Source organism: Heptranchias perlo, chromosome 15, assembly GCF_035084215.1.
Source record: "Heptranchias perlo isolate sHepPer1 chromosome 15, sHepPer1.hap1, whole genome shotgun sequence".
Taxonomy (NCBI): Eukaryota; Metazoa; Chordata; class Chondrichthyes; order Hexanchiformes; family Hexanchidae; genus Heptranchias; species Heptranchias perlo.
In genome coordinates this window covers 5,880,808-5,903,454 of record NC_090339.1, presented here as the reverse complement: position 1 = coordinate 5,903,454, position 22,647 = coordinate 5,880,808, and the positions used below count along the sequence as shown (strand labels likewise).

At 43.7% G+C, this 22,647-nt stretch overlaps 1 protein-coding gene across 5 annotated transcripts in view; it reads right to left on the bottom strand.

The window, feature by feature from the left end:
* Positions 1-22,647, bottom strand: part of klhl13 (kelch-like family member 13) — a 241,560-nt gene that overhangs the window by 71,885 nt on the left and 147,028 nt on the right. For all 5 annotated transcript variants that reach the window (XM_067996801.1, XM_067996802.1, XM_067996800.1 and 2 more), the window contains one exon: positions 1,256-1,397. In XM_067996801.1, coding sequence (XP_067852902.1) covers positions 1,256-1,397 — 142 coding nt within the window. The remainder of the gene's footprint in view (positions 1-1,255; positions 1,398-22,647) is intronic.

Below are 22,647 nucleotides of genomic sequence, written 5' to 3'. Positions count from 1 at the left end.
AGGTGGGTTTTAGATTTTTGCAATTTTTACTGCCTCCCTGCCCTCAATCCAACTGTTTTTCCAGGCTAAAATCATGCCCATAGACACAGTAATGCATCCTGGGCACAGAATTTTTTTTTTCTTGTTCTGGTCTGGCACAGGAATTGTGTTTGGAATAGGATTTCACAAAGGCAATGTGATTCTGATTCTAACTTGGACTGCCTGAAGCAGTTTTACAATTTGTGGCAATCGTACTTCCCACAACCTGCAAATTCGCTTCCCGATAAAAAGCATTCTGCACATGCGGCTGCATTGTCAATTACATCAGTGTTTCACGGTGTTATTTATGGCTTTTAATAAGTGCAACAAAACTCTGGGAGAGCTGAGACATTACTTTTTCCCCCCTAAATTGAAGATATTCCCTTAAGTGCCTAGTCATCCGACAGTTGTAATTCACATTTATTAAAAAGCCCACAAAGAATTATGGGGCACAAGCAAATATGAAGAAACTGATTTGCAGTCACACAGCACCCTGACCTCCCCAGAAACACGTGGGCCAATCAACAACAGCCCAGCAAATGGGAAAGAATCTAAACTGGCTGCACTCTCGATTATACTGCAGCAGAACCAGCAAACAGCAGTATAAACAGCACTTCAGAGAGATTCAAGAACTGACAAGAGTATTCACTACAGCATTAACATAGAAAATATAGAAACATAGAAAATAGGAGCAAGAGAAGGCCATTCGGCCCTTCGGGCCTGCTCCACCATTCAAAATGATGGCTGATCGTCTAACTCAGTATCCGGTTCCCGCTTTTTCCCATATCCCTTGATCCCTTTAGCATTAAGAAATATATCCATCTCCTTCTTCAATACATCTAATGACTTGGCCTCCACTGCCTTCTGTGGTAGAGAATTCCACAGGTTCACCACCCTCGGAGTGAAGAAATTTCTCCTCATCTTGGTTCTAAATGGCATACCCCGTATCCTGAGACTGTGACCCCTGGTTCTGGACTCCCCAGCCATTGGGAACATCCTCCCTGCATCTACTCTGTCTATAAATAATTAAAAGTGGGATTTTTTGAATGATCAAGCGCAGACAGTTTTGGAACATTTGCGCACTCTACCATGTCCACTATCTGGTTAAGCAGAGGTCGTGTCATCTTACTACGGGCAGATGAGCAGGGATTAATAAGCCCGGTCTCTGGAAGGCTAACAAATACAAAATAGCAACGATCAGGCTGCCATTGGCGCAAACTAAGAACAAATGCCATACCTGTAACACTACAGAACTATGGGTGTTGCTCGTGAAGAAGCGAGTGTTGCCCGTCTTTGAAGACTGCAAATGGGTTGTCACGCCCATGTCGCCACTTGCCAAGGACACTTTCAGATGAGGATCTTCCTCTTCGACCAACGATCTGTAGAAATTGTAAAGGAGAAATTAATGCATTTCGATATTGAAGGAAAGCGGTGCTGTACAGCAAAGACTAAATTTAGAAAGCAGTAAAACAGACCGACATGCTGTTCTTTCAACTGCTTAGCACTTTCACATTATTCCATGATATAGCTCCACAACGGTTATTGCATTTCAATTGTGAATCTTAACATAAATAGAAAGTGTACATTAAACAAACATTACTTCAAATTATTATTTTAAAAATGTGCGCAAGCTGGAGCAACTCTGAATTGTGAGATACAAGGCAGGAACAACTGATTGGTATAAAAGTATTTTATGTAATCAGCAAAAAAGAAAAGTGCTGTATGTATAGAATCTACTTATACTGAAAAGGGCTGTGAACAGGAAAGAAAAATATATTTAGAAAGTCCATTGCGTTCGACTACTGGAAGTTACCTGTGCTTCGAGAAGCTGCAAAACTCAAAGTCAGGGATGACTAAACTACAGCCCAAGGTCTACATGCAGTCCCTGAGCCCTGGTAATCTGATCAGCAAAGCTCAGAAATAAATATTTGCACTTGTATTTCTCTCAGGTTTATCCTGTTTAAATTTTGTGGGCCTGGAGGTTTGAAAAACACCACTCTTAGGGGTGCTGTTTCATTGATGGCTAAATCTAAAATCACAACACCAAGATCTGTTCGTATCCGTAGCACTGGATATATGGAAATTACAAGAACACAGATTTAAACTTCATGCATGCCTGGCAAAGCTCCACAGAAACAAAAAGCTTGGACACTCCTGCTCAGTGGTGCAAGGTGCAATATTGGGAATCAGGGGGAAAACTCTCCAGTGGCTGGAGTCATACCTAGCACAAAGGAAAATGGTAGTGGTTGTTGGAGGCCAATCATCTCAGCCCCAGGACATTGCTGCAGGAGTTCCTCAGGGCAGTGTCCTAGGCCCAACCATCTTCAGCTGCTTCATCAATGCCTTCCCTCCATCATAAGGTCAGAAATGGGATGTTCGCTGATGATTGCACAGTGTTCAGTTCCATTCACAACCCCTCAGATAATGAAGCAGTCCGTGCCCGCATGCAGCAAGACCGTGACAACATCCAGGCTTGGGCTGATAAGTGGCAAGTGACATTCACGCCAGACAAGTGCCAGGCAATGACCATCTCCAACAGGAGAGAATCTAACCATCTCCCCTTGACATTCAAGGGCATTACCATCGCTGAATCCCCCACCATCAACATCCTGGGAGTCACTATTGACCAGAAACTTAACTGGACCAGCCACATAAATACCGTGACTACAAAAGCAGGTCAGGGGGTTGGGTATTCTGTGGTGAGTGACTCACCTCCTGACTCCCCAAAGCCTTTCCACCATCTCCAAGGCACAAGTCAGGAGTGTGATGGGATACTCTCCACTTGCCTGGATGAGTGCAGCTCCAACAATACTCAAGAAGCTCGACACCATCCAAGATAAAGCAGCCCGCTTGATTGGCACCCCATCCACCGCCCTAAACATTCACTCCCTCCACCACCGGTGCACAGTGGCTGCAGTGTGTACCATCCACAGGATGCACTGCAGCAACTCGCAAAGGCTTCTTCAACAGCACCTCCCAAACCTATGGCCTCTACCACCTAGAAGGACAAGGGCAGCAGGCACATGGGAACAACACCACCTGCACGTTCCCCTCCAAGTCACACACCATCCCGACTTGGAAATATATCGCCGTTCCTTCATCGTCGCTGGGTCAAAATCCTGGAACTCCCTTCCTAACAGCACTGTGGGAGAACTGTCACCACACGGACTGCAGCGGTTCAAGAAGGCGGCTCACCACCACCTTCTCAAGGGCAATTAGGGATGCCAGCGACGCCCACATCCCATGAATGAATTTAAAAAAAATTAGTGTTGGAAGTCCTGGATTGGGACTTGAACCCACATGTAAGGTGGCTCATAAACCACAAATAGGATCGAGATTAGATTTAGTTCACATTCTCCCTGTTTAATTAATCTGTTTGTGAGATTTAAAAATGCTCCATTTCCCTTCCTCTTCTCATTATTCTGAATCCCTATAGAATAAGATAGTAATTAGCACCCAGTCTCCTCTAACCTTTAGAGCTGAAAGCAAAAATCACTTAAATTAAGTATTAAGTCTGTGTAAATTCCCCAATTTTTAAATAAATAAAAATATTTTAAATTGGTCCTTTCCAGCACTTTATAACACTCGGAGTTGGAGAAGGTCAAGTCTACTTCCATTAGATTTTAACCGATACTATTTTCCATCATCACACTGTAATGCATAAAATTATACTGAAAATTGATCAGCAATCTGGGCTACAGATGTGAAGGTACAGGGCGGCTATTGTAGTCTGAAATGGGACCAAAAAACCCTAGAAGTTTACAACACAGAAGGAGGCCATTTGGCTTAATGTGTCTGTGCTGGCTTTTTGCTGGAGCAATCCAAAACTAATCCCACTGCCTCGCAGTCTCCCCACAACCCTGTATCTTTCTCCACTTCCATTATTTATCTCTGCCTCAACTACTCCCTGTTGCAAAGCCTTCCATGCTCCAACAACCCCTCTGTGTAAAGAAATTTCTCCTAACCTCTCTCCTCACTCTCAGTGACAATATTAAATCAAAGCCCATCCTAATTTTAAAGTCCTTTATTAAATCTCCTCTTAGCCTTCTCTGTTCCTGTGGAAATAGCCCTAACATTTCAAGTCTCTCCTCATAACTATAGCGTCTCATCTTTGGTATCATCCTGGTGAATCTACTCTTCAATATCCTTTCTATAATGAGATGCCCAAAACTGCATAAGATACTCCAACTGTGGCCTAATCAATATTTTTTTTAGAAATTTATCTTCTGTATTCTTGTACTCTATGCCCCTATTTTGGTCCCCCCACATGGTGGATGATATAGCAGCCTTGGAAAAGGTCCATAGGAGCGCTATGAGAGTGATTCCTAGCTTAAGGAACCTCAGCTCCTTAGACAGGCTTAAGGACCGTGGTCTATTTGCTTTACAGCAGCATAGACTTTGAGGAGACCTCATAAAATAATTAAAGGGCTGGACAGCGTCCCTATTGATAAATTATCCCAGTTTAACAGGTTGAGGAGGACCAGGGGACATGAGTTTAAACAATGGAAGAGTAGGAATAGACTGGATGTTGGGCATTTCTTCTTTTCCCAGAGAGCAGTGAGCCTCTGGAATACATTGCTGGCTGGTGTGGTGGGTGCTGACACTCTGCCTTCAGGAGGGAGCTGGACCACTTCTTGACTGGGGAAGAGATCAAATCATATAGAAGCTAAGAGTCTTTATGGATAACACTTGCTCCTTGGACTGGTTTCGATCGCCTGAGGGGGTTGAAGAGGAATTTTCTGGAGTATTTTTTCCCTTAACGGCTCTGGGATTTTGCACTTTCTTTTGCCTCTCCCAGGGGATTAAATGACTGTGGGGGTGGGAGGGGAGGGTGGGAAGTGTCTAGTCAGGATGCTGCAGTCATCATGAAGTGTGGGGCAGGATTGATGGACCAGCTGGTCTTTTCCTGCCTGTCAATTTTGTATGTTGGTATTTGTAAAATCCAAAGTGCTGTTGGTCTTTTTTAATGGTTTTATCTACCCACACTCACACTTCCAAGGAATTGCGTATTTGAACCCCTAAGTTCAAAAGTAGTTGTACAAATTATAAATGTAGGCAATAAAGAACAGACACGGCATCTATATGTGTCAGTGTGACTCAGTTCGTAGCACTGTTGCTTTTGAATCAGATGGTTGTGGGTTCAAGCCCCACTCCAGGACTTGAGCTCCTGACCTAGACTAACACTCTAGCATAGCAGTACGGGAGTGCTGCATTGTCAGCGGTGCCGTCCTTTGAATGAGTTAAACCAAAGCTGTGTCTGCCTGTTCTGGTGGTTCATGTGAGCTTTAAAGATCACACGGCACTATTCAAGGAAGAGCAGGGAGATCCTTGTCAGCATTCCTCCCTCAGCCATCATCAATGTAATTCCACGTAACAAAAGCTGCCATGTCTCCCTACCTCAAAATCATCTATAAGCAAAAATAGATTAACCCCCACCCCACTCATCTAATTTCTATAATGGGATCTTGTGGTCAAAATGATGGCTGTATTTGCCCACTGCACTTCAAAATAGTATTGATACAAGTGTGTGGCATGCTTTGTGATACTTCAGAGAGAAGTGATAGGTTGCTGTATTACTGCAAGTCTTACCTCTTCATGTGGCAAGGGTTTTAAATGAAGTACAGTTAACGTTTAACCATGCTCGCGACTGTTTTGACACAAAGCGAAGTTTTGTGTTAAAATAATTGCTGGTATGATGAAACCCTGAAATCAGCACAGCTTGAACTTCATCATGATTTTTGTGTTATTATTTTTTTTATTAAATAAACAAACTAAAATAACAACTGAAAACGACAGTTGGAACAGCAGAAGGAATGAGAGGCATGAGGCAGGGTCCATTTGAATTACAAATGACCAATCTGATTCTACCTTTTGATATTCTGATATCCGCTTACAGCTGTGGCATTGCCTCGGCAGTGATTTGATGGAAATTAGTTTACTCACAAACATTTTCCAAGTGCTCTTAACCATATGCTCCTTCATGCAATGCATTCTGGGAGGGACTGCATCAGCAGTCAGTTCGCCCTCTGTGGTAGCGGTAATGAAAGGAACATTTCCGGACTATCTTGACTTAGAATTAAGAGAAATTTCTTTTTGAAAACATGCTGAGATTCTGCAAAAATTTTTAGGATTTTTAGAGCAAAGTCCATTCACAGTGAGGTCATCCTATTCAGAACACGTTGCACGAGGCAGGAATGGAGATTCCTGATGGGGAAAGAATGCTATTCCCCGAGCTGGATTTTTCCACGACTCGCAGACCAAGTGCGTTACTAACCATGTTAGTGAATAAATCATATATTTGTTTTATATAAAGTAGGGCTAAAGTCTGAATGGTGGCTTATTCATATGCAGCCCCGGCCAGTTTTTGCAATGAGGTTTTTAATCGTATGCCGCCATAGAAATAGGAACAGCAGAACGTTTACAAACATGCAAATACGCCCGACAGCAATTACACCAGAACATCCCAGGAGTTGTTTATAAGCAGGAATGTGCACTGATAACAGTGCCTTATAACATCTCTCACGACATCCCAAAGCGCTTCAAGTACAGTGAAGTACTTTTGAAGTGAAGTTAGTAAGCGCATGTGGTCGATATTTTGTGTGCAGTAAGTGTGATCAGCAATTAAATTAATCTATTTTTGGTGATTACAGTTGAGGGAGGAATGCTGGCTAGGACATGGGATCATTAACGCCCAACTGAACAGGGACACACTCATTTGAAGTTTGGGACCTCCAAAATACACCACTCCCTCAGTGGAATGGGAGCCTAAATTATGTGCTCAAGTCTTGGATAAAGTTGACAACCCTCCTGTGTGATTGACTTCCACTCTGCCACTACTCCCCCAATCTCTGACACCTGATTCCTCCAGTAACACTCCTCTGCCTGCCTCCACTCTCAATAACGACCAGTTGAATTGCGGAGTGGGGTCTGAGTGGCGGGGAGAGGGAGAGACAGGGAGAGAGAGAGAGAGCAAGAGAGGAATTTTGACCAGGCGTCATAGAGGTCGGATTATCTTGGACATTGGAGTTTACAAAAAAATATAATTTAAAAAAATCTTTTTCTGTCGTTCAAAAAACACAAAAAAACATTGTCACGGTAGTTCCAGCATCCAATATTATCCAATCAGACTGTGGCCAAAATTTGATCGACAGAAGGAACATCCAATCAGCTCACACTCCTATTTTTGTTGACCAGTCAGGTGGGAGCATGGGGGCATGTCTGTTGGAGGCCATGTGATGAAACCTCTCTGAAGTGATCAAATTTGTGCTTCATTTAGATTTACAGTGATGTCACCTCAACCAAGATATGGTTTATTCCCATATGGATTTTGCATTACTGGCTTGTGCCAGGCAAGCTCAGCTGCTATATACCTGAACTCAGTTGTTTTTCATTGTTGCTGGCAATGCTCTGGTTTCCTCCTTGAAACTAAATCAGGGCAGATTCCAGAACACCATCGGCATATCCTCATGGTCATAAATATTTTTCTTGGAGTTTGGGTAAAAGGACTTGAGCACATAATGTAGGCTGACACTCCAGTGCAGCACTAAGGGAGTGTTGCACTGTCAGACATTTGGATGATACATTAAACCAAGACCCTTTTTGGTTGATAACAAAGATTCCACCATACTATTTTGGAGAAGAGCAGGGAGTTCTCCCGGTGTCCAGGCCAATATTCTTCCCCCCAACCAACACAACTAAAAACAGACTAACTTGTCATTTATCTCTGTTGTACTCAAAATGGATGCCGCATTTGCCTACATAGCTTCAAAGTAGTTCACGTGAAGCACTATGGGACACTTCTGTGAGACTTACAGAAGCGTTATTTGAATGCAGGTTCTTCTTAAACAGGGAAAATCTGATACTGAAGCAGAGTACTCTTGGCTTGTGGATCAGTAAAAATGTTCAAAGATTCTATTGTCTTTCATCGCGTGCGCACAAGAAACAATAATTCCCATTTTCTCTCCAGATGTTTGGTAGCATTTTTTCTTTGAAAATTTGCAGTAGATCAAGAGTGGGGGAGTTGCCAACATTTCATCCCGATGATCTGAGATCCACATGTTCATTACCTTAAATCACGCTTTATACTAAAAACATTTATATCTTTAAAAGTTCCCCGATCATTGCGGTTCATTAATGCAAGCTGTGCGAGTGGAATTTTTGCATCGCTTTCCAGCCAGTTATATACACTTCTTTCACCAGACAACTGCATTACCATCTGCTTGACTCCCTGCTCATTCCATGGTATCCTGCCCATCCATTTATCTGCACTCCTTTCCCCATTGTGAGTGCTTTATAGAATCTTTAAGTCACCTGTTCTATCTATTTTGAAAATGGGAACTTACATTTTAAAAAGAAGTTTTCATTGGCTTTAAAGCCAGTTTACAGCCAACGAAAAGCCGAGATTCCGCACATTAATACACTCATATGTGTCTGTGATGCTAACATAGTGTCAAAAGCACCGAATGCTTTGTCAGTTGCCTTGGAGATGTAAACTTGGTCACAGCTCTGTAAGGGTTAACATTCCTTAGATACATATTCGACTAATTATATTCTAATATTTTAAATAATAGTGCTCAGGATAGGTTAACATATTTGTAATGCACGTCTGGTAACATATGCTAGACATCTAATTGAGCACATCTAGAGGACACGGCAATATGATTGAATGGATAGATTACATTCATCCATCTGATTGCTATTATGCTGTCTCAGAATGCTAATCTGCCATTATTCAGTTGTCCAGTGCTTTGAAGATCTCCAATCGCATGATTTTACACATCCAACCTTAAACGAGGCAGCTTGGCATTTAAGGTTGCTGGAAGGTCATGATGGATGGGATCCCTGCTTTACTGAGGGAGATGAAATTCACACTGCACAACAGTTACAAGTGTAAAGTTGGTGAATTTACCCTAATGTTTCTACCTGTAGGGGCAGTGAATTTACCCTAATGTTTCTACCTGTAGGGGCAGTGAATTTACCCTAATGTTTCTACCTGTAGGGGCTGTGAATTTACCCGAATGTTTCTACCTGTAGGGTCGGTGAATTTACCCTAATGTTTCTACCTGTAGGGGCTGTGAATTTACCCGAATGTTTCTACCTGTCGGGTCGGTGAATTTACCCGAATGTTTCTACCTGTAGGGGCTGTGAATTTACCCTAATGTTTCTACCTGTAGGGTCGGAGAATTTACCCTAATGTTTCTACCTGTAGGGTCGGTGAATTTACCCTAATGTTTCTACCTGAAGGGTCGGTGAATTTACCCTAATGTTTCTACCTGTAGGGGCAGTTAATTTACCCGAATGTTTCTACCTGTAGGGTCGGTGAATTTACCCTAATGTTTCTACCTGTAGGGTCGGTGAATTTACCCTAATGTTTCTACCTGTAGGGTCGGTGAATTTACCCTAATGTTTCCACCTGTAGGGGCAGTGAATTTACCCTAATGTTTCTACCTGTAGGGTCGGTGAATTTACCCTAATGTTTCCACCTGTAGGGTTGGTGAATTTACCCTAATGTTTCTACCTGTAGGGGCAGTGAATTTACCCTAATGTTTCTACCTGTAGGGTCGGTGAATTTACCCTAATGTTTCTACCTGTAGGGTCGGTGAATTTACCCTAATGTTTCCACCTGTAGGGTCGGTGAATTTACCCTAATGTTTCCACCTGTAGGGGCAGTGAATTTACCCTAATGTTTCTACCTGTAGGGGCAGTGAATTTACCCGAATGTTTCTACCTGTAGGGTCGGTGAATTTACCCGAATGTTTCCACCTGTAGGGGCAGTGAATTTACCCTAATGTTTCCACCTGTAGGGTTGGTGAATTTACCCTAATGTTTCTACCTGTAGGGGCAGTGAATTTACCCTAATGTTTCTACCTGTAGGGTCGGTGAATTTACCCTAATGTTTCTACCTGTAGGGTCGGTGAATTTACCCTAATGTTTCCACCTGTAGGGTTGGTGAATTTACCCTAATGTTTCTACCTGTAGGGGCTGTGAATTTACCCGAATGTTTCTACCTGTAGGGTCGATGAATTTACCCTAATGTTTCCACCTGTAGGGGCAGTGAATTTACCCTAATGTTTCTACCTGTAGGGTCGGTGAATTTACCCGAATGTTTCTACCTGTAGGGTCGATGAATTTACCCTAATGTTTCTACCTGTAGGGGCAGTGAATTTACCCGAATGTTTCTACCTGTAGGGTCGGTGAATTTACCCTAATGTTTCTACCTGTAGGGTCGGTGAATTTACCCTAATTTTTCCACCTGTAGGGGCAGTGAATTTACCCGAATGTTTCCACCTGTAGGGGCTGTGAATTTACCCGAATGTTTCTACCTGTAGGGGCAGTGAATTTACCCGAATGTTTCTACCTGTAGGGTCGGTGAATTTACCCGAATGTTTCTACCTGTAGGGGCAGTGAATTTACCCGAATGTTTCCACCTGTAGGGGCAGTGAATTTACCCGAATGTTTCTACCTGTAGGGTCGGTGAATTTACCCTAATGTTTCTACCTGTAGGGTCGGTGAATTTACCCTAATGTTTCCACCTGTAGGGTCGGTGAATTTACCCTAATGTTTCCACCTGTAGGGGCAGTGAATTTACCCTAATGTTTCTACCTGTAGGGGCAGTGAATTTACCCGAATGTTTCTACCTGTAGGGTCGGTGAATTTACCCGAATGTTTCCACCTGTAGGGGCAGTGAATTTACCCTAATGTTTCCACCTGTAGGGGCAGTGAATTTACCCTAATGTTTCTACCTGTAGGGGCAGTGAATTTACCCTAATGTTTCTACCTGTAGGGGCTGTGAATTTACCCTAATGTTTCTACCTGTAGGGGCTGTGAATTTACCCGAATGTTTCTACCTGTAGGGGCAGTGAATTTACCCGAATGTTTCTACCTGTAGGGGCAGTGAATTTATCCTAATGTTTCTACCTGTAGGGGCAGTGAATTTACCCTAATGTTTCTACCTGTAGGGTCGGTGAATTTACCCTAATGTTTCTACCTGTAGGGCAGTGAATTTACCCGAATGTTTCTACCTGTAGGGTCGGTGAATTTACCCTAATGTTTCTACCTGTAGGGTCGGTGAATTTACCCGAATGTTTCTACCTGTAGGGCAGTGAATTTACCCGAATGTTTCTACCTGTAGGGTCGGTGAATTTACCCTAATGTTTCTACCTGTAGGGGCAGTGAATTTACCCTAATGTTTCTACCTGTAGGGTCGGTGAATTTACCCGAATGTTTCTACCTGTAGGGGCAGTGAATTTACCCGAATGTTTCTACCTGTAGGGGCAGTGAATTTACCCGAATGTTTCTACCTGTAGGGTCGGTGAATTTATCCGAATGTTTCTACCTGTAGGGGCAGTGAATTTACCCGAATGTTTCTACCTGTAGGGTCGGTGAATTTACCCGAATGTTTCTACCTGTAGGGGCAGTGAATTTACCCGAATGTTTCTACCTGTAGGGGCAGTGAATTTACCCTAATGTTTCTACCTGTAGGGGCAGTGAATTTACCCGAATGTTTCTACCTGTAGGGTCGGTGAATTTACCCTAATGTTTCTACCTGTAGGGTCGGTGAATTTACCCTAATGTTTCTACCTGTAGGGGCAGTGAATTTACCCGAATGTTTCTACCTGTAGGGTCGGTGAATTTACCCGAATGTTTCTACCTGTAGGGTCGGTGAATTTACCCTAATGTTTCTACCTGTAATGCCTACAGAATTATTACTGGAGTATCATCAGCCATAGCTTTACATCCACTGTGAAAAATACATACGGAGGTGAAAGAGGTGAAGAGTGAGAGACAGTGCAATGCCGCTAGCTAATCCCTTCCCATACCGCGGCCTTAAAAACGGACCCATTGTCAATGGCAAACGCACATTGGTCATGTCCTTCATGTAAGGTTAGCCTTCAGAAAACAGTCAGAGACAAGCAGCGATACACAGAGGAGGCATACAGAAAGTCCTTCATATCATACAAGTATGGCCATTATATCAATGTCAACGCCTGTACAACTGTCACTTTTTTTCCTGATGTGGAGATGCCGGTGATGGACTGGGGTTGACAATTGTAAACAATTTTACAACACCAAGTTATAGTCCAGCAATTTTATTTTAAATTTGAATTAAATTTACTTTTTTTCCTCACCTTCCTTATATAGATTCCAAGAGCAGAATAGATTGCTACTCCAGGATTTTTCTTTTCACAAACCTTTTTCCAAGTCTGACTGATCAGCAGAACTATAAATACTATGAGCTAAAATACTGTGTTGAGTTATTGTACACTTCCACTGTTGACTTCCAAAAGTGTGCATCTTCTTCATTAAATAAAACTCATCTTGGGCAGATATCTTCTGTCAGGTTTGACTTAACAGTGGCACGCAAACAGAATGAGCTCATGTGTTTTTAAAGGAATGAAATGCACACTTGTTATATTCTTCACATAGGTCAACTTTCCCAAGTTCAAGCTGTCTGTTTGATGCCTTCCAAAGACATTTCTAATCACCATCTCCTTCATGTGTGCATCTAATTCTGAAGCACTACAGCACCACAGCATATCGCAGCAACTCAAAATTTCTGCACATCATCTTCAAATAATGAAATACGCATTCTTTGTCTCTTCACACCGGACTAACAGACATGAGGTCAATATTTATGAGGAAGATCAGACAACATACATCAAACAGCACTTGCACAAAGAGCGATAGAGAATGATACAAAATACACATTCAGTTCACTTGTATGAGGGTGCCAAGTAGCTGGATTTGCATTATAGATCATAATTGCTACATAAGGGCATCCTTTCAGAGAAATGTGCACAATAACACCCCCTGTAAAACTGAAGGATAAATATGGTAAAATACTCATGTTATTTGTCAGTGAGTATTGTCACAGTAGATCAATACATGTACATAATATGTCGACTTTGCCATAAAAAACTGATCACTTCGATTCCAGCTCCAATAGCGTTAATAAGGAGCGGTAATAATATTTTACAATTTAAAGAAAATGTGGGCATCAGAGACATTGATGTATCTTACTATATCATGGTTTAACCCAAAATGGAATTGTAAAACTAAGGCTCACCTGGGTATTAACCCTACAGTCTGGAGTGTGGAAGAAGGTGAATCACATCCCCATTGTTAGTTCGGGAAGAATTTTATTTATATTCGTTCATGGGATGTGGGCGTCGCTGACGAGGCCAGCATTTATTGCCCATCCCGAATTGCCCTTGAGAAGGTGGTGGGGAGCCGCCTTCTTGAACCGCTGCAGTCCGTGTGCTGAAGGTTCTCCCACAGTGCTGTTTGGAAGGGAGTTCCAGGATTTTGACCCAGCGACGATGAAGGAATGGCGATATATTTCCAAGTCAGGATGGTGTGTGACTTGCAGGGGAACGTGCAGGTGGTGTTGTTCCCATGTACCTGCTGCTCTTGTCCTTCTAGGTGGTAGAGGTCACGGGTTTGGGAGGTGCTGTCGAAGAAGCCTTGGTGAGTTGCTTCAGTCCATACTGTGGATGGTACACACTGCAGCCACAGTGCGCCGGTGGTGAAGGGAGTGAATGTTTAGGGTGGTGGATGGGGTGCCAATCAAGCGGGCTGCTTTGTCCTGGATGGTGTCGAGCTTCTTGAGTGTCGTTGGAGCTTCACTCATCCAAGCAAGTGGAGAGTATTCCATCACACTCCTGACTTGTGCCTCGTAGATGGTGGAAAGGTTTTGGGAAGTCAGGAGGTGAGTCACTCGCCGCAGAATACCCAGCCTCTGACCTGCTCTTGTAGCCACAGTATTTATATGGCTGGTCCAGTTAAGTTTCTGGTCAATGGTGACCCCCAGGATGTTGATGGTGGGGGATTCAGCGATGGTAATGCCGTTGAATGTCAAGGGGAGGTGGTTAGACTCTCTCTTGTTGGAGATGATCATTTTTTAAAATTTTTTAAAAATTCGTTCATGGGATGTGGGCGTCGCTGACGAGGCCAGCATTTATTGCCCATCCCTAATTGCCCTCGAGAAGGTGGTGGTGAGCCGCCTTCTTGAACCGCTGCAGTCCGTGTGGTGACGGTTCTCCCACAGTGCTGTTCGGAAGGGAGTTCCAGGATTTTGACCCAGCGACGATGAAGGAACGGCGATATATTTCCAAGTTGGGATGGTGTGTGACTTGGAAGGGAACGTGCAGGTGGTGTTGTTCCCATGCGTCTGCTGCTCTTGTCCTTCTAGGTGGTAGAGGTCGCGGATTTGGGAGGTGCTGTCGAAGAAGCCTTGGCGAGTTGCTGCAGTGCCTGGCACTTGTCTGGCACGAATGTTACTTGCCACTTATCAGCCCAAGCCTGGATGTTGTCAGGTCTTGCTGCATGTGGGCACGGACTGCTTCATTATTTGAGGGGTTGCGAATGGAACTGAACACTGTGCAATCATCAGCGAACATCCCCGTTTCTGACCTTATGATGGAGGGAAGGTCATTGATGAAGCAGCTGAAGATGGTTGGGCCTAGGACACTGCCTTGAGGAACTCCTGCAGCAATGTCCTGAGGCTGAGATGATTGGCCTCCAACAACCACTACCATCTTCCTTTGTGCTAGGTATGACTCCAGCCACTGGAGAGTTTTCCCCCTGATTCCCATTGACTTCAATTTTACAAGGGCTCCTTGGTGCCACACTCGGTCAAATGCTGCCTTGATGTCAAGGGCAGTCACTCTCACCTCACCTCTGGAATTCAGCTCTTTTGTCCATGTTTGGACCAAGGCTGTAATAAGGTCTGGAGCCGAGTGGAGGTCAACAATCCCCTTCTATGTAAATCGAGCACTTGGGATGTTGCAATTTTTATAAAATGGTAGGAGCATATTGGGATAGTTCACGATTGGTCAGAGTGCGGTGGTCACTCCTACCAATACTGTCATGGACAGATGCATTTGCGACAGGTAGATTGGTGAGGACGAGGTCAAGTAAGTTTTTCCCTCGTGTTGGTTCGCTCACCACCTGCCGTAGGCCCAGTCTGGCAGCTATGTCCTTCAGGACTCGGCCAGCTCGGTCAGTAGTGGTGCTACCGAGCCACTCTTGGTGATGGACATTGAAGTCCCCCACCCAGAGTACATTTTGTGCCCTTGCTACTCTCAGTGCTTCCTCCAAGTGGTGCTCAACATGGAGGAGGACTGATTCATCAGCTGAGGGAGGACGGTAGGTGGTAATCAGCAGGAGGTTTCCTTGCCCATGTTTGACCTGATGCCATGAGATTTCATGGGGTCCAGAGTCAATGTTGAGCACTCCCAGGGCCACTCCCTCCTGACTGTATATCACTGTACCGCCACCTCTGGTGGGTCTGTCCTGCCGGTGGGACAGGACATACCCAGGGATGGTGATGGAAGAGTCTGGGATGTTGGCTGAAAAATATGATTCTGTGAGTATGGCTATGTCAGGCTGTTGCTTGTCTGTGGGACAGCTCTCCCAATTTTGGCACAAGTCCCCAGATGTTAGTAAGGAGGACCTTGCAGGGTCGACTGGGCTTGGTGTTTTGCCGTTCTCGTGTCCGGTGTCTAGTGGTCCGATGCCGGGTGGTCCGTCCGGTTTTTTAATTCTTATTATGACTTTTCGTAGCGAGATTTTACAACTGAGTGGCTTGCTAGGCCATTTCAGAGGGCAATTAAGAATCAACCACATTGCTGTGGGTCTGGAGTCACATATAGGCCAGACTGGGTAAGGACGGCAGGTTTCCTTCCCTAAAGACATTAGTGAACCAGATGGGTTTTTACAACAATCCGGTAGTTCCAGATTTTATTTAATTAATTGAATTTTTTAATTAATTAATTGAATTTAAATTCGCCAGCTGCCGTGGCGGGATTTGAACTCATGACTCTGGATTTTAGTCCAGGCCTCTGGATTACTAGTCCAGTAACATAACCACTATGCTACCGTACCCGTGCATTTTGGTAGATCGAATCGGGCCAGGACCTACTCCGTTAATGGTAGGGCGTTGGGGAGAGTTATGGAACAAAGAAATCTAGGAGTACAGGTTCATAGCTCCTTGAAAGTGGAGTCACAGGTGGATAGGGTGGTGAAGAAGGCATTCAGCATGCTTGGTTTCATTGGTCAGAACATTGAATACAGGAGTTGGGATGTCTTGTTGAAGTTGTACAAGACATTAGTAAGTCCACACTTGGAATACTGTGTACAGTTCTGGTCACCCTATTATAGAAAGGATATTATTAAACTAGAAAGAGTGCAGAAAAGATTTACTAGGATGCTACCGGGACTTGATGGTTTGACTTATAGGGAGAGGTTGGATAGACTGAGACTTTTTTTCCCTGGAGAGTAGGAGGTTTAGGGGTGATCTTATAGAAGTCTATCAAATAATGAGGGGCTTAGATAAGGTAGATAGTCAAAATCTTTTCCCAAAGGTAGGGGAGTCTATAACGAGGGGGCATAGATTTAAGGTGAGAGGGGAGAGATACAAAAGGGTCCAGAGGGGCAATTTTTTCACTCAAAGGGTGGTGAGTGTCTGGAATGAGCTGCCAGAGGCAGTAGTAGAGGCGGGTACAATTTTGTCTTTTAAAAAGCATTTGGACAGTTACATGGGTAAGATGGGTATAGAGGGATATGGGCCAAGTGCAGGAAATTGGGACTAGCTTAGTGGTATAAACTGGGCGACATGGACATGTTGGGCCGAAGGGCCTGTTTCCATGTTGTAAACTTCTATGATTCTATGACTTTGGCACATCTGGGACAGTGGGTGCAATGTGACCTAACGGAAGGTCCAGTGCATAATAAAAGTACACTTTGATATACCCTCTGCTTAACGAAACTAACTGCCAATTCACTCTGGCACCAACTCAGTTGCAAACAAATCTCCCACATTCAAATGTTACGGAGTTTGCTAAAGCTATGTCTATATGTGCTGCATAAACTTAAATATAACTAGCACGTTACATACCTGCAAATAGAACATTAGAACATAAGAAATAGGAGCAGGAGTAGGCCACACAGCCCCTCAAGCCTTCTCCATGGCTGATCTTCGGCCTCAATTCCACTTTCCCGCCTGATCCCCATATCCCTTGATTCCCCTCGAGTCCAAAAATCTATCCATCTCAGTCTTGAACATATTCAACAACTCAGCATCCACAGCCCTCTGAGGTTAAGAATTTCCAAGATTCACAACCCTCTGAGTGAAGAAATTCCTCATCTCAGTCTTAAATGGCCGACCCCTTATCCTGCGATTATGCCCTCTAGTTCTAGACTCTCCAGACAGGGAAACAACCTCTCAGCATCTACCCTGTCAAGCCCCCTCAGAATCTTATATGTTTCAATGCGATCACCTCTCATTCTTTTAAATTCCAGAGGGTATAAGCCCATTCTACTCAACCTCTCTTCATTGGACAACCCTCTCATCCCAGGAATTAATCTAGTGAACCTTTGTCGCACCGCCTCCAAGGCAAGTATATCCTTCCTTAGATAGGGAGACCAAAACTGTACACAGTATTCCAGGTGAGATCTCACCAAAGCCCTGTACAACTGTAGTAAGACTCCCTTACTCTTGTACTCTAGCTCCCTCACAATAAAGGCCAAAATGCCATTTGCTTTCCTAATTGCATGCTGTACCTGCATGCCAATTTTTTATGTTTCTTGTACGAGGACACCCATGTCTCTCTGAACACCAACACTTAATAGTTTCTCACCATTTGAAAAATATTGTTTTTCTATTCCTCCTACCAAATTGAATAACCTCACATTTCCGCACATTATACTCCATCTGCCACCTTCTTGCCCATTCACTTAACCTCTCTATGTCCCTTTGCAGATTCTTTGGGCTCAATTTTAAAACCAAGCCAGGAAGGGAGTGGGGAGGTCAAATTGAGGTCGGGAAATCCATTAGTACTGGTTTCCCGGACGTCCTTACAATTTTGATGTTCAGCATGTCTTTTATTTATTTTTGTTGGTTTCCCGTCCAACTGACTGACAGGCTGATCTCTGACGGACGGGAGACCAGCCAGGGAGATGACATCTTTGTTTGTATGAGTGGGTGGGCAAGGTGGGGCATGGGGGGCACAGGTGGGCAAAGGGGCATCAGGGTGTGGATTGGCACGGGGGCGTGGGTTGGTAGGGGGGGTGTCGGGATCGGGGGTCATCGCGGGAGTCCGCGGTTGTTGAGGGGGTGGATCGGGGGTCGGAGGATTGGAAGGTTGGGGGGGGGGGGCGGGAAGGATCGAGGGTCAGAGGATCGGAGTGGGGGGAGGATCGGGTTCGGGGATTGGAATGGGGAGGGGAGAATCAGGATTGGAGGTCCACAATCGAGGGTCGGGTGTCCGTGATCGTTGCGGGGTCAGTGCAGCTAGGCTTGTTGAGCCTGGGGGTAGCACCCCTGCTCCCCCGGGCCCACAAGCTGTGCCTTTCCAGGCACCTACCTGTTAGTCTCGGGCCTTCTTGCCTCCCTTCATTGCGGCGTAAAACAGAAGGCCAGGGAATCCGGCCTCCCGGGATTGAAATCGGAAAAGCCAGAAAAATGGAGGCCCGAAGCCTCCTTGAAAGGTTTTAAGGCCCGACCTGCCTCCTGGGAGCAGGTTGGTCGCCCGCCCCTCTTCTCGCCCCAGCGAAAACCGGAAATGGGCGGTTGGAGGTGGCAATTTTCAATGCCCCCCCGCCCTTATCCACCCGTTTTTCAATGTTAACATTGAGCCCTTTGTGTCCTCCTCACAGCTTACTTTCCCACCTAGCTTTGTATCATCAGAAAACTTGGATATATTACACTCAGTCCCTTCATCTAAGTTATTAATACAGATTGTAAATAGCTGAGGCCCAAGCACCAATCCTTGCGGCACCCCACTAGTTACAACCTGCCAACCTGAAAATCATCCGTTTATCCCTACTCTCTATTTTCTGTCTGTTAACCAATCCTCTATCCATGCTAATATGTTACCCCCAACCCCATGAGCCCTTATCATGTGTAACAACCTTTTGTGTGGCACCTTATCGAATGCCTTTTGAAAATCCAAATATACGACATTCACTGGTTCCCCTTTATCTACCCTGCTCGTTACATCCTCAAAAAACTCTAATAGATTTGTCAAATATGATTTCCCTTTCATAAAACCATGTTGACTCTGCCTAATCATATTATGATTTTCTAAGTGCCCTGTTACCACTTTCTTAATAATGGATTGCAGCATTTTTCCGACAACTGATGTTAGGCTAACTGGCCTGTGATTCCGTTTTTTTTCTCATTCCTTTCTTGAATAGCAGGGTCACATTTGCTACCTTCCAATCTGCTGGGACCATTCTAGAATCTAGGGAATTTTGGAAGATCACAACCAATGCATCCACTATCTCTGTAGCCACCTCTTTTAGAACCCTCGGATGTAGGCCATCAGGTCCAGGGAACATGGCCTTTTGTATTTTTTGTTCCTTAAAGGAAAGGTATTCAATATCCTGATTTTTGCTTCTGTTTGGTGTCTCAGCAGAGATACTTGTGATATGGGGAAACTTGGGGTCAGCTTGGCTCAGAGCTAGCAGATTATGAGTTCAAGCTCCACTCGAGGCTGACACGACAGGGGAGAACTGAGGGAGTGATACGTTGCTGTCCTCCCAGATGTTCAACCAAGGCCCTGAACAGGTGAATTTAAAGATCCTATGGTACTATTTGAACAAAGGCAGGGAGGTATCCTGATGTTCTGACCGATGTTCCTCTCTCAGATAACACAACAGAACATATTAATTGGACTTTCATTGCTTGGCTGTTGATGGGATCCTGCGGGGTGCAAAATGGCTGCTGTCTGTACCTACATAACAGTTACTGCGCTCCAAAGTAATTTATTGTACACAAGGTGCTTTGAGATGTTTGGCAGGTATGCTAAGGCACCATATAAGCGCAAGCAATTCTTCCTTTCTATCTCTCACCCTACCATTTCAGGTTACTAACAGTATACTCACAATGTCCTCAAAAACTGGGGTGCCTGCTGAGATACTTTTAAAAAAAAAGTGATGTATATTAGATAATGCTTCTCTGGAACAATACAGAATATGGAGAAAGAACACTGTGCCACTGAGATCTGAATGTAACCTCAAACAGTTCCTGCCACGTAGCAGTATTTGTCTATGAACATCACGCTTATGGGTTACTTCAAGATAAGTTGACAGTAGCTGACTGATTTCAAATTCACTAACTTCATTTTATCATCTCCAATCTTGGCAGTCCAAAGAAAGTCTATTATCATTTAGATAGGTATAAAGCAAGTCTCATGCAGCATGCTGACAATATTAATACGCAGTGTGCATCCCACTAGATATATCCTTTGTTGCTCTATGTACGCACTACGGTTACTGTGGGAGCATATAGAAACTGCAAATGCCGTAAGTCTAAAATTAAAACAGAAATCTGTCAGATGTTAGTCAGCAGTTCTAAAGAGTTATACCCAAAACCTTTGTATCTTTCTCTTTCAAGCTGACCCACCCACTGTGTTCTTCCAACATTTGCTATTTTACTTCTACGGTTCTGTTAGTGGATTATTAAATAGTGAAGCAGCCACGGCATGTCTAATCTCTCAGCAAAGGTGTACTGATCTAAATATATGGCTCTTTGTCAGTGAACCAATAAAAATAGTAAAACACTTCAACACATTTACAGTACACACTTTATTGCAGGGATGAAAATTGAAATAGTGTAGCCCAGTCCAAACATCTTTACAGTGCAGATGTTGGTACCTTTGTTCTGGTTATGTAGTTCCACATGCTTTGGCTTTGTTGATCGCTGCTGTGCATTGGATGGACATGTTGAGCATCAAACCTACTAATACTCCTAAATTTCATCCTTAGCAATTTCAACACCATTAATGAAGTATGCAAGTTGTCCTTCCTATGTGTAGCACTTTACACTTGTCCGCATTAAATCTCATCTGCCATCTGCTATCCCGGCCTACATATTTTGTCCAATTCTATCTGGAATTTCTCAGCTGCCTCTCCTAGTTTGGTTTCATTGCAAATTTGACCAATTTGCATTGAGTTTCTGACTCCAAGTCATCGATGTAAATCAGGCAGCACTGATCTGGCACCAATCCCTGGGACACCCTAATCAGTACTTCCCCCACCACCACCATCCCAACATAACTCCTTCATTCTTTTTTTTTAACCCTTTAGCCAATTTCTTATCTACTCCCAAGATTTACTCAATGTCCACAGCTTTGTGTTTAGCTAATAACCTCTCATCTGGAACTCTGGACGTCTAGAAGAGGTTTCCACAGTCCACTTGGATTGTCATTTCCTCAAAGAAGTCAAGGAGCCTGGCCAGACATTTTTTTTCAAGATGTCCTGTTTTTCATCAAACAATGGGGAAAGAAACGTGAGAGTAATCAGCAAGGTACGATGTGAATCAGAGCTGAAACTCACTTCTGGTTCACTAAATATATACAACTAGCACTTGGAAATCTTTAGATGCTACAGGCTTTGAAACATACGATCCAGCACTACAGAGAGATTTTTAAAAAATCATTTAAAATAATTAAGAACTGAAGCAGTTGGCTATTAGCTATGTCCAAATTTAAGATGCATTTTTCATCACCTTCCTCACTCTACATTTCTGCTTCTTACTGTGAATGAACTGCTAGCAGGCCATGGGTTTACAGCTCCTGACTAAGCTTATATCTCTACATTGTTTGAAGTCCCCATGTTTCCTCATTCTGCAGAATATGGTGGTTTTGCCCACATAAAATATTTCTTGTTGCTGAACATACAATTAACTTGTTACAGTTACACCCAAACTGAGTAAACCTGGAGGAGCATGGATGATGTTATATACGCCATTACTGACTGTACATGCAAATACAGCATCATTTAATTTGAGTTGGAATAAAATGCTTAAAGGCTTTTAGGTAAAGCATTCTATTCGTAAAAGCATAAAACCAACCGGCTGTACAGCAGCCAGTTTGATGCAGGTTTACTGGTACATTTTGTTGTTATAACAAGTGATGCAAATCTTCAATAGCGATTATGCAGTAATAAGTGTACATTCAAACGAACCAGCCATTAGCATGGCCGACAGATCTGCAGTGAGCTTTTTCAAATCAACAGAATTCAGGATTCAGATCTGAACAGGATTCAGATGCATCAGTTACTTCAAATCTGTATTGTAGTATACAAAACAGCTTCATGATACCAACCAGAACTGTCACAGAAGTAAAATACTGCAATACAGACATTTTTTTAAAAAAAGCAATTACTAGTGGATTCTTGTGGTATTGTTCAGGAGTGGGAGAAGCTGGATCCTGGGCTGGGAGAACAAGGAGGTGGATTTGTGCTTTCTCGGAAGACGTGAAGCATCATTTGGGTATTTCACTGGATTTTTTTTCTATCAAGAGAATTTGCTATTTATATCATATTGGGATTCAAGAGACAAACTGCACAATCTCACATGGTGCCAAAAGCATGTAGCTCTGCTCCCCTTGCCAGCTCCTCTCGTCTCCTATTCCCAGCATCCCTCATCCCTGGGTCCTGCTGGCTCCTCCCAGCTCCTGTCACTCATCCATCACAGGGCAACAGTTCATGAACCTGCCAAATCCCTATTCTTGCTTGCCTCCCTTTATTGGCTTTGCTCCAGAGCACTGTCAATCAAATGCAAAACAATCAGGTCAGTCACAGACCTATCGAGAATTAATGAGATTGCGAGAATACAGCACAAAC